Consider the following 13,286-nt stretch of genomic DNA (forward strand, 5'->3'; position numbering starts at 1 on the left):
AGTTCCGGCCCCACTCCTGGCTGCCTGAAGCCCACCCCGGGAAGTTCCCGCCCTGCTCCCAGCGCCAGGTGCCCCTCTCCTGGCTGCATAGTTCGTGCTCCGCTCCATGCTGCCTGATGCAAACCCCGGGAAGTTCCCGCTCCGCTCCCAGAGGCCCCGCGCCCCTCTCCTGGCTGCATAGTTTGCACCCTGCTCTCCGCTGCCTGACGCAAACCCCGGGAAGTTCCCGCCCTGCTCCCAGCGGCCCCACGCCCCTCTCCCAGCTGCATAGTTCGCGCAGGGCAAAGGCAGCCCGGGTTCTCTGCCTTTACCCTGCCACCCGGCTCTTGCCTGCCGCCTGGGTTTCTGATCACTGTCAGCGGCAGGCGGCTTCTTCCGTCCTTCCCCTTTCACCTCCCATCATTGTGCCTACATATGCAGATTAACTGCCATCTTTGTTGGTGGTTAACCGCCATCTTTGTTGGCAGTTAATTTGCATGTCGCCCTGATTAGCCAATGGGAAGCGTAGCGGAGATATGGTTAATTACCCTTTTTGTCTTTTATTAGATAGGATATTTTCATTGATTTCAGAAAGGAAGGGAGAGGGAGAGGGAGAGGGAGGGGGATAGGAAGAGTGAGAGTAAAAGGGAGAAAGAGAGAGAGAGAGAGAGATACAAACATCAATGATGAGAGAGAATCATTGTTGGCTGCCTCCTGCACGCCCCACACTAGGGATGGAACCTGCAACCTGGGCATGTATCCTGACCGGGAATTGAACTGTGACCTCCTGGTTCATAGATTGATACTCAACTACTGAGCCACACTAGCTGGGCCTGGCTTTTATATTTTATTTTAATTCTAACAACTCTCTCACTTAGATACCATTATTTTCTCCAATTTACAAATGAAAACTCTCTGGCTTAAAGAGATAAAGTAGCTTGATCAGTGAGACAGAGCTAGTAAGTGGTTGAGTTGAATGAGGTTTGTCTACTACCCAGGATATAAGATCCTGATGGCATTGTTTTTGTCTGTTGATTTAGCACCTAAAACAATACTTGCTAATAGGTGTCTAATAACTTCTAAAAATCAATGAGTATTGAAAAAAATTACATTATACTTTAAAAACAGTAAAGCAGAAAATCATTTGAGTAACTTTGTTGTTCACATGTAAGTGACCAATAATTAAAAATCACTATAAAGAAATTGCTCCAGCAGTCACATCACTATATGGATTAGATAACCTAATGTGTCCAAAGTTTGAATATGATGACAATAATGTTTGTATAAATAGAATTGTGTCTAACTCCTCAGGTTTGGGATTCTTCAGTAAACAATAGTGCATTGTAAGGATTGCTAATGAATGTGTGCTTTACTTCAAGTCTTAGACAATAGAAAATATATACTGAAGTTAAAGCCCTGAAGTTATACTCAAAGAAACAAAGAAAAAACTGATAGTTGTCAGAGGGGAGGGGGATGGATGGATGAAAAAGGTGGAGGGGGATAAGAGGCACAAACTCCAGTTATAAAATAAATAAGCCACGAAGGTATAGTACACAAGCTCAGGGAATATAGTCAATAATAATGTAATACCTTTGCATGCTGACAGATCGTTACTAGACTTAGTGTGATGGTCACGTTGTATATAAACGTTGAGTCACTATATTCTACACCTGAAACTATTTTAATATTGTATGCAAACTATACTTCAATAAAAGCATTTTTTAAAAGAGCTTAAAAAAAGATGAATTTATAGAGGATCATAAGTTGAATGTAATAAAGCAGTGTAGTAGTAGCATTGCATAATCACTTAAGATTCAAAAATGTATAAATTCAAGAATGGCATGAACATTGCACTTGTTGATTTCTTTTTTAGGTGTTTACTTGTTAGATATCTAAATTGGACATTTTAAGAGAAATTAAAGAAATTGAAGGAATCAGAGGAACACCAAAAAGTTTAAAAGTCTTGATACTAAAAGAGCATAAAGGACAAAATTGATTGAAGAGTTGTCCTTAAAAATACTAGGATTTTTTGCAAATGGCACTGATCAACTGTTTCCCATCACATAAAATATTTAAGTGGAACATCAAGCCATTAAGCTATTCACTTTCAGGATGATTGAATATTAGGACAGGTTAATATACTAATAAGAGTCTGTGGCTCCTTCTAATTGGCATTTGACCAGAGGACAATTTTCCTTTTTTGGGTGCTTTGAGTTCAGGCCAATTCAGGTTTGGACAGTAAGCTAGAAGGTCTTTGAGACCCTTTTTGGTTCTAGGGGAAAATGGAGTATATGGTAAAGACTCTACCATTATTCAGCAATGGATCTTAACCTCTTTTAAGTGCACTCATATTTTCTTGTCTTTTGAAAGAAGACCTATTAGGATGTCTCAAAGAGTGATTTATTTTTGTCCTGTAATATGTTTTAGGAAGTAAGGTTTCAGGTAAAACATTATTTCACTTTTTTTTAAAGGTTATTTCAGGATATGAAACAAGCAAGTTCTTCCACGTTATTGAAAGCACTTCCTTTGAAGCTTCAGCAAACAGCTTTTGAAAATGCGTACCTGAAAGCTCAGGAAGGAATGAGAGCAGTGGTAATTTTAGTAATGTGTATTTGCTATTATTGTATACTTTCTATAAACATACCATATATTACTTTACCAACATTGGCCCAAGACAGTTACTATCTAATAGTTTACAGTATAAAGTTAGACTATAGCAGGAAGGGTGGAGGTGGGAAAAGGGTGGGGGTTATGGGAAACATCTGTAATAATGTCAACAATAAAAAAAAGTTAGACTAAAACAACTATGAACTGATTGAAATATTTGTATTTGTTGGTCAGGATTAGTAGAATAATGACAATTTCCTTTGATTCAACTTATATGTAGCATTTTTAAAAAAATATATATTTTATTGATTTTTTTACAAAGAGGAAGGGAGAGGGATAGAGAGTTAGAAACATCGATGAGAGAGAAACATCCATCAGCTGCCTCCCGCTCACCCCCTACTGGGGATGTGCCCACAACCAAGGTACATGTCCTTGACTGGAATCGAACCTGGGACCCTTCAGTCTGCAGGCCGATGCTCCATCCACTGAGACAAACCAATTAGGGCTATATGTAGCATTTTTATTGGAAAACAATTTCCTGAATTTTCTAGGAGTATAAATGGTTTTCTTTTTTATTAAACATTTTTTTTTTTGGTAAGAGCTGGACAAAATCTAGTTCAGAGAACAGGTAACAAAAGGAAGAAATGGATTGAGAAAAATGTTCTAATAAGGAATATCAAATTACCAGGGTGTCCTTTAGTGAACCTCTTGATTTTCATATTTCTCTGTAGAATAATGATTTTTTTCCTTAAAATGAAAATTGTCCTAGGCTTAGAATTTATTCATTTATTTATGCTTTAATTTGTTTGTAAAAGCTATATGAGGCAGTTAACTAAATGACTTTCTAGTCTGTGATAGCACAAGACTGAAAAGGACAGTTGTGTAAAGAATGTGAATTTAGTAAAATATTTCAATAGATTTGAAAAATGAGTTTAAATATTGTAAAATTAATAGAGATAATGTATATCATACATTTTAAAATCAGCCTGTCATGTGCAAAAAGGGAAAATATTGACCTGACAACAATTCCTTTAGATAAAGACCTAAGAAGTTTTACATTTGAGAGCACACTATGAATCAACATTGTAACAGCCTTTCAAAAAAGCAGAGTCTGTCTTTGACATCATTGATAGAAGCATACTGTCATGAACATGTTGATAGAAAGAATTTGATCTTCTATACATTTTATTTTATTTTTTAAATATTTTTTTATTGATTTCAGAGAGGAAGGGAGAAGGAGAGAGAAACATCAGTGATGAGAGAGAACATTGATTGGCTGCTTCCTGCACGCCCCCTGCTGGGAATTGAACCCACAACCTGGGCATGTGCTCATGACTGGAATCAAACCTGGGACCCTTCAGTCCGCAGTCCAATGCTCTATCCACTGAGCCATACCGGCTAGGGCTCTTCTATACATTTGAGAGGGCAGCTAGCATGTTGAGTTTGGCTCTCAGTAAAAGGAAAGTAGACTTTGAATTAGGATGTTAGTGAGTCTGTAGATCCATCTCTTACAAGGAATAGGTGGAGTTGATTCATAGCTGTTTTTGAGCATGTTGATTGCCATTTAGTAAAGCAATTAGATCCTTACTTTTTCTTGTACCAAAAACCAAAGCTAGCATCAGAGAGTAGCAGTTTTTTTCTAAATGTGAAGAGAAACTTCTATCAAGTATAGCTAATAAAAAAATGTACATATTTGTAGGGATATTATAACTATTGAAGGATGTGTTATCCTATCTAGTTGCATGTTTTGATTGTTCCTTTTGGTAAAGATATGAAAATATTTTTAAAAATATGAAGAAGTATATATTGTTGTAATGATCATAAACATCTTATGAAGTATACTTGGTAGTTGAAGAGGAACTTTTAATCTCTCTCACCTACTTGCAATTTCTCTTTTTTCTTTGATGTGCTTTATACATCACTGAAATGTTTAGCAATTCTTTCCATAATCAAAAGCAGTCTTTGACACTCTAGAAACTGATATTTTCTCAAAATCTCTACTCTGAGCTTTGTCACTGTAGGATTTAAAACTGTTCATTGCCTGCTTAAATGTTGTCATAGTATACTTTGATTTTATCCTCACTGGTTTATTTGTAATGTTTAAATATTTATAAAGTCCCACAGTGCTGAGAACCCTGAACTTTTGGATGAGATTTATAATAGAAAAGCTGTTTTACTGATGACGATGGCTGTGGTTTTATACTGTAGTCCTGTCTGTGAAAAACAAGCTTTGTTTGCCCTATGCAAGTCTGTAAAAGATAATGGATTAGAACCTCACCTCATAAAAAAGGTACATGTGGATGAATATTTTTTATTATAATCTTCCTTGGGTGACTTTTAAACAATTAAAAAAGTTAAACTAGAATTTTAAAGTGGCACTTACAAAAGACTTAGAGACAGTTTTATTTTTTAATAATGTGTTTAAAAATAGTGTATTTATTTGTATACCTTGTTATTATTTCTTGCATTCAATTCAGGAACATTTCACAGGTATTCATTAAACTAACAAGGGTGAATGACCTGTTGTCATGCAGACCAGGCCTTCTGTAATAGCATTTATTGACTGAAACACAGAGAGAACAGCAGTAGTGAGTGTTCTGCCTGGTTGATTCTGGGGCAGGGCATTGGGATCTAGCAGAGTCAGGCATGAAATTTTAGAGCTTTTAAGTTGCATGATTAGGAAAGGAAGACCAGGGTCTAGCCTTGCAATTTCATCAGCACAGTGTTGTAGAATGTTCATTCCTGGCTTGTTCCACTACCTCAGCATTCATGGTTTGGGAAGTTCCAAGCCCTTCCAGTGTAGATTTTTATATGATGAACGAGTGACAGCTCAGTAGCCTGCTATCCCATTCAGCATCCTGACAACCTGGTTTCCATGGAGCTTTGCAGTAGGCCAACCTGTGGGTAATCAGTCTTAGACAAGTTAACCTTTTACTTCTCAGGATTAAGATAAGTTGCTTTAAAAAAAAATACAATTGCATCACCTAATTATTATTGTAAGTGGAATATAGTGTTTAGTATTTTCTCATTTTGTTTAGGACTGAGAAGAAGAATTATTTTACTTTAGACCCGGGTGGGGAACTTCTGCCCTATGGGCCATATAAGGCCCATGAAATCATTTGGTCTGGCCCTACCAAGGCATGAGGTGTGAGTGAATTGATTGTTTGACCAAATATAGCAGGCCAATTTTTAAGTTGATAATTTTGTATGGCCCGTGATGATGTTATAAATATCCAAATGGCCCTTGGCAGAAAAAGATTCCCCATTCCTGCTTTAGACCTTCCCTTGGAATATAATTAAATGTTTAAAATTTCAACTTTTTCTGTTTTTGTTAACATTTATTAAGAACTTGCTATGTGCCAGGCATGGTGCTAATTATATTAAGTACATTTTTCTTATTTAGTCTTGCTGAAGTGGATACTTTTATTATACCCATCTTAGAGATGAGTAGATCAAGATATAGAAAAGTTAAATGAATGCTTAAAGTTATACTGTTAGTAAATATTAACAAGGATTTAAATAACATATTGGTTTGCTATTTTCTTAAAGCATTGACTTCTTTTTTATTTGTATAGGTTTTAGAAAAAGTTTCTGAAACTTTTGGATATAGACGTTTAGAAGACTTCATGGCTTCTCATTTGGATTATCTGGTTTTGGAATGGCTAAATCTTCAAGATACTGAACACAGCTTATCTGCTTTCCCTTTTATTTTGTTAAACTACACAAACATTGGGGATTTCTATAGGTAGGTTTACATGTGAACTATGTTTACCTTAAAATTAGGTGACTGTTTGGCAATCCCAGCCCTTCCCCCCTAACCCCCATTCTCTAGCCCCCCATGTACAGATGTGGGAGGTTTATAGTATGAGAAGCAGGACAGCTTATTTTAATGAAAGTGTATTGAAGGGAATCCCTGGACTTTGGATCTGGTCCTAGCTGTGCCAGTTACCAGCTATGTGACTTTAGACAAGCCATGTAGGGACTTGATTAAGCCATTCGTTGGGGCTTGATTTTTTTAATCTGTAAAGTAAGGGAATTACACAAGGAGATCTTAATGTTTCTTTCAGCTTAAACATTTGGTAATCTTTTCTATGAAAAGTGAAAGATAAACTAATAGTGACTGGTTATTTCTGCCTTGTTTTTGTTTTCTGTTGTGTGACTGTAGGACATTTAGTCATTATTTCTATTTTAATGTAAAAGTATTTATTTTGCTAACTCTAACTGTAGAGAAGAAAATTTTGAAGATGGAAAGGTTTGAAACAACTAAAGAGTAATGTGTACATAGGATGATGGGAAGACTGTTCATTATTGTTTAGTCGTCCTTATTCAGTTTGGCAATAATATTCACATTTATTCTTTGAATTTACAAGTTGCTTTCACATTTCATTTTACAATCATCTACATATATATAAATAAAACCTAATATGCAAAGTGTCCCCTCGGGAGTTCAACTGACCAGAGTTTGATCGCTCTCTATGATGTGCGCTGACCACCAGGGGGTGCTGCAGAACGAAAGAAGGCCCTGACCGGCAACCAGAAGACCCCTATTGACCCTGATCACATGAATTTTGTGCACTGGGCCTCTAGTTTTATATACAGAAGTAAACATAAATTTAATTTCTACTTTTTTAATCATAGAATTAGGATAGTATATTCTATGATCTCTATTCTTTTTAATGTGACTATTTAAAATGTACTTAACTTCATTTTTCCATTTATAAAATTACAGTAAGAAAGCTTCAGCTAGATAAAATAGTATTCTAATATTTATTTAAAGAATTTTATTATTTTAAGAACTATAATAAAAATTTTACTTTGAAAGTTATATATAATACATTTTTTAAATTTTTTATGTTTTAGATCTTGTTATAAAGTTTTGATTCCACACCTGGTGATCAGAAGTGATTTTGATGAGGTGAAATCCATTGCTAATCACATTCAGAAGGATTGGAAGTGTCTTCTAATAGACTGTTTTCCAAAGATTCTTGTTAATATTCTTCCTTACTTTGCCTATGAGAGTATAGGAGACAGTGGGATGGCACAGCAAAGAGAGACTGCTACCAAAGTTTATGATATGCTTAAAGATGAAAACTTACTAGGAAAACAGGTATGACTTCAACTTTTACTTACATTTTATCCCCTAATTGATCTGAGATGTAACTTTAAAATTTTAAGGCTCTTTATCTATGAAGTTAAACTTAATATGTGGAAATCACTATCTAGCATAGACAGTCCATGAATTGTTGTGGTAGTGTTCTCTCCTTTTGATTGGCTTTTTAAAAAAATATGCTTTTATTGATGTTTTTAGAAAGAGAGGTAGGGAGATATAGAGATAAAAACTTAGATTAGAGATGAAACATCAACAATCACCTGCCTCTGCATGCCCCTACTGGGCATCGAACCGGAAACTTGGGCATGTGCCGTGACAGGGAATCAAACCAGTGACCTTTTGGTTCATGGTCAACGCTCAACAACTGAGCTACAACAGATAATTTGCAGTAATAATAAATGCTTTTAATCAGATATTTAACAAAATAACTTTTGAATAATTTTTTTTTCTTTTTTCTTTTAAAAATTTATTATTTTTCAAGGAAAAATACAACCCCAAATTTCCATACCCTGCTCTTCCTTGTTTCCACAACTACCTCCTATTTCCTCTTTAATCTCATTAAACCGCTCACTTTTCAAGGAAAAATACAACCATACTATCAGTACTATGAAGGTAGAATTTTTCTTTCTTGCTGATGCATCCTAACCACTTAGTATATATATAAAATATTCATTTTTTGATATAAGATGGACTCAAGTAAAAAAGGATCTAACAATTTTTGATTTACAGTATTTTACATAAATTCAAAATTATTTGAGGCAACTTATATTAAAACACATATACAGGGCGTGGCAAAAGTAGGGTTACAGTTGTTCTTATGGAAAATAGTACAATAATTAAATAATAATACAAGAATAAACTGTTTCATGTACTCACAGCTGTATCCTACTTTTGTCCCACTAGTAATCTTTTTTTAAGATAAAAGATGATTGGTCAGTTCAGTTTTTTTTTTCAGTGTAAGTAACGGTGACTAACCAAATTTGGTTAACGTAAGAATTATAATTGGATGAACTTTGAGAGGTTTTTTGTGTTTTTTTTTGGTTGCCCAGTTATCTATGTTGAACCAAGAAATGGAACAGCAAGACTCAAAGTTACTTAGGTAGACCATTGCCAGTCAGATGGTTGTAAGTCTAGTCTGGTGACAAATGTGACAGTCAGAGCAGAATGTTGGCATACCGGAGGTAATGGAATTTATGAGGGACACTCTGTTTCTACCCACTCCCACCCAATCTCCTAGCTTAGACTTCTGAGCAGGCCTGATCTTACTAGTCTCTTTATGTATTCAGACCAAACGATAGCAGTTTTCAGTCAGAATTAGTCTAGGAGGGAAAAGTTATTACATTAAATCTTGATATCTTAGCTTCATGGTAAAAGAAATATACTAAAATTCTTGTTAGTCTCAATTTAGCATGAAGTTGTCATCAGTTAATTTTTCTTTGTTTCTCTAATTTGTGCTTTATCTGAATCAGTCTTATAGATTCTTTTTTTTTTGTCAGTAAGTGTTGGTACAACTATTATGCCTTTGCATCTTCTAAAACTGTTAATTGTTGAAAGCCTAAAATCTTTACCGTGAGATTGTTTAGCTATATCTAGACATCTGAACAATTTATATATACTAAAGCTAAGATTACATATCTGGGTTATTAGAGAATCAAGTGAAATTAGTGAAGTTTCTTATGTGCAAGGAAATATTCATTAATTTTTCCTCATTTTTTTGTAATATTTTTTTATTGATTTTTAGAAAGAAAGGAAGTGAGAGGGACAGAGAGAAACATTAATGAGAGAGACACATCATTTGTCTGCCTCCTGCATGCCCCCTACTTGAGCATCGACCCATGAACCAAGAGGTCCATGGCATCGAACCAGGACCTCTTGGTTCATGGGTTGATGCTCAACCACTGAACCACACTGGCCGTGCTTCATCTGGTGTTAATTAGATTGGCCAATTTGTCCTTACTCATTATAGATACACTTTGAAATGAAGCTGTATTTTTATAAGGGCTGAAACCTTGGAAATGATGATATGGACAATTGATATGTAAGCCAGAGGGAAAGGATAGGATTTTTACATTAGGTTTCTTGTCACATTAAAAAATATTTCTGTTATATTAGGAAATATTTTCAAACCTCCTTGTGTATCAAATAAATCAGCCATTTGCCCTGTAGTTCAAAGCACTATAATTCTTTATTTGGAGAGCTAATAAATTCATCCTCAAGACTTTCACAGTTTTCATACATTTGGCTGAGGTGTAAGGTAGCAGACCCATGAGGTAGAGAATTTATGCTCATTGTAAGGCTACCTATAGTAGGAAGTGATTGACAAAGAGTTTGCTCCTGTTGGGTTTTAGTCTATTGTTGATGATGAAGTGTAGGTAGCAACTAGCTTCAGAATCTGGGATATCAACCAAGGGAGAAGTCATGCAGGGAACAAAGAGATGATTATTGCTAGTCACTGAGACTTTTTACTAGTCAAGTTTTCTTAGTGAAATAGCAGTCCCAAATAAGAGTAAAATGCAGATTGAGGAGCAGTACATATTAGTGGGAAATTTAGTTGTCAAGGAAATGATTAGATTGAGCAATTTAATGTAGACCTGAAGGCTTCATCAATTAAAATGATTATTTTTAAATATATATATTTTTTTATTGATTTGAGAGATAAAGGGAGAGGGAGAGAGAGATAGAAACATCAATGATGAGAGAGAATCATCAATCGGCTGCCTCCTGCACACCCCACACTGAGGACTGAACCTGCAACCAGTGCATATTCCCTGACCAGGAGTCCAACCATGACCTCCTGGTTCATAGGTCGACTCTCAACCTCTGAGCCATGCCAGCTGGACTAAAATGATTCTTTAAAATTAAAGGGTCATATTAAGGGAGTCTTGTTTGGTGTGGTTTCTTTACTTTCCTCTCAGTTTATAAGTTGGCTGCATAGCAGAAAAAAAAATGGAGTTAGGTGTACGTCTTGCAGATAGGCCTTTGGTCATCTATTTCCTTCTATAGTCACTGGATAATATTGGAAATGAGGCAATAACATGAGCCCCTTGAGCTGTCTTAAAGGTCACAGACATAAAAACTTAATTAATTTTATGTCCTTGCAGATTGACCATTTATTCATTACTAATTTACCAGAGATTGTGGTAGAGTTACTGATGACATTACATGAACCTGGGACTGCTGGTGCCAACCAAAGCACTGACCTCTGTGACTTTTCAGGGTATGGGTATTTTATTTTAATTTATTTTTAAGTTAAATTTAATTTTTTCCATCATATATTTATCAGGGTATGGGTATTTTAGACTTAGAGAATTAGCTGCAACTTCAGAAGTTTATTGGCAAATGTATTGGTTGACACCTTCAATTGTCTATTTCAGTTTTTAGGCACATACTCCGCTTTTAAATTATTTCTTTAAAAATGACTTCCTTTGAATTGAAGTAATTACCTATCTGCTTCTACTCTAGCCTTGCTGCAATTACTGTTCTTTCTAATTGACCTGTTTGTTTGCAAATTCAGTGAGCTTTTTTCTTCATTGTTTCTGTAGTATTTGAGCATTGTGCCATTGGTTGTCTCTTCAAATTTTCTTCCTTATGACACTTTATTTTATGTTCTCTTCTCCTTATCTATGACTTGTGTTTTTATCACCTTTTCTTTATCACCCTTCTTAGCTATCAGAATATTGCTATACTACAATGTAATTTGGATGTGTAAACCCACTTGGTTGTACATGAATGTTAGTTATCTTCCCAGCTTGATTTTGTAAATGGCTGGAAAGCATCCTTTATTTTTTTGGTATGCCCTATAGTGCTAGGCATATTAAATAATAATACCATCTACCAGAGTACTTTTATATATATATGTGTGTGTGTGTGTGTGTGTGTGTGTGTGTGTATATATATATATATATATATATATAAAATTTCACATATATATAATTTATATATATATATAAAACTTATAAAACTTATATATATATATATATAAAATTTCATGTGATACAGATGATGTTTGATTGCTGTGTCTTAAATAGTATTCTGTTTACAGTACTAGCATAGAGCTTTAATTCAGACCTGAAGTAGAATGAGTGACATTAAACCTCTTTTGTGGGATCACCATTAACTTCATAAAAGATTTTTTAAGCAAATCATTTAAAAACTGATTAAATCCTAGAAGGTAAAGGTATGTAAATACTCTGGTTGATGAATATAGACTGTGATATGTCATTTTATTAAAAGTAGTTTTCAGTAGAGAAATAATTTTTTAATTTGAGGTTATTATAATCTAAATTTTTATTCTGGAATTTCACTGGTCTGTCAACAAGTCTATTTTTTCTTGATTAGTTTGTTCTGAAAATGATGACTCTTTTCTTATAACTCTTAGGGATTTGGATCCTGCTCCTAATCCACCTCATTTTCCATCGCATGTGATTAAAGCAACATTTGCCTATATCAGCAGTTGCCATAAAACCAAGTTTAAAAGCATTTTAGAAATTCTTTCCAAAAGCCCTGTAAGTATACATTAGTAGTATAGTAACTGAGACGAGAATTCCTTCGTTTTCAGCCAGAAAATCTATATACGTGCATTGTAAGGAGAAAAAAAGTAAACAAATGGAAAATTCAACTGAATAAATTAAGAAGAAAAACACTTATTTACAAGTTTATATCTTGGTATTTTACTTGTCAGTATTAATTGAATTGTGTCACATATGAGGGCTGAATTTTTTTATTACATTTTAGTCATATATTGGCTCAGAATTTTTAAAAAAATATGCTATAATTTTTTAAAAATATGCTTTTATTGATTTCAGAGAGAGGAAGGGATAGGAATATTAAAAATGAGAGAGAATCATTGATCAGCTGCCTTCTGCATGCCCCCTACTGGGCATCAAGCCTGCAACCTGGGCATGTGCCTGGACTGGGAATCAAACCGTGACCTTCTGGTCAATGCTGACCACTGAGCCATACCAGCTTGGCAACTATGCTATTTAATTATAGTGTATGAAAATTAAATAAATTGACAATAGTTGTTTATGTTTAAGATAGTAATTTTCTGAATGTAATATTTAGCATTTGATATCAGATCCAAAACTAAATTCTGTAATTTTGAGTACAAAATGTACTTGTTATACCACAGTATATATGATTTGACAAGTTTTTACTAAAATGTATCTTTATTTTCTAGGATTCCTATCAGAAAATTCTTTTAGCCATATGTGAACAAGCCACAGAAACAAATAATGTTTATAAAAAGCACAGAATTCTTAAAATATATCACCTGTTTGTTAGTTTATTACTGAAAGATATAAAAACTGGCTTAGGAGGAGCTTGGGCCTTCGTTCTTCGAGATGTTATTTATACTTTGATTCACTATATCAACAAAAGGTAAATAATATATATAGACCAAGATTGAAGTATTTTTCTACCCTGTTATCTTAATTGAAAATTTATATGCTGGTAAGAGGTAGACACCAGAGTATTGTTTCCTGAATTTATATCTATCTGGTTTTTTAAAAAATAAATTGCATTACTACTTCTCCAAATCTTAAGTACTAGAAATCTTAATTTTTAATGGTCTTCAACATTTTAAAATAAA

General features: G+C 34.5%; 1 protein-coding gene across 1 annotated transcript in view; it reads left to right on the forward strand.

Annotated features, from left to right (window-relative positions):
• ATM (ATM serine/threonine kinase) overlaps positions 1 to 13,286 on the forward strand; it is an 83,471-nt gene that overhangs the window by 39,763 nt on the left and 30,422 nt on the right. The window contains exons 23-29 of the mRNA XM_023744842.1: positions 2,451 to 2,571; positions 4,703 to 4,876; positions 6,162 to 6,331; positions 7,447 to 7,693; positions 10,798 to 10,913; positions 12,075 to 12,201; positions 12,876 to 13,075. Coding sequence (XP_023600610.1) covers positions 2,451 to 2,571; positions 4,703 to 4,876; positions 6,162 to 6,331; positions 7,447 to 7,693; positions 10,798 to 10,913; positions 12,075 to 12,201; positions 12,876 to 13,075 — 1,155 coding nt within the window. The remainder of the gene's footprint in view (positions 1 to 2,450; positions 2,572 to 4,702; positions 4,877 to 6,161; positions 6,332 to 7,446; positions 7,694 to 10,797; positions 10,914 to 12,074; positions 12,202 to 12,875; positions 13,076 to 13,286) is intronic.

Source organism: Myotis lucifugus, unplaced genomic scaffold (assembly GCF_000147115.1).
Source record: "Myotis lucifugus unplaced genomic scaffold, Myoluc2.0 scaffold_491, whole genome shotgun sequence".
NCBI classification, from domain to species: Eukaryota; Metazoa; Chordata; class Mammalia; order Chiroptera; family Vespertilionidae; genus Myotis; species Myotis lucifugus.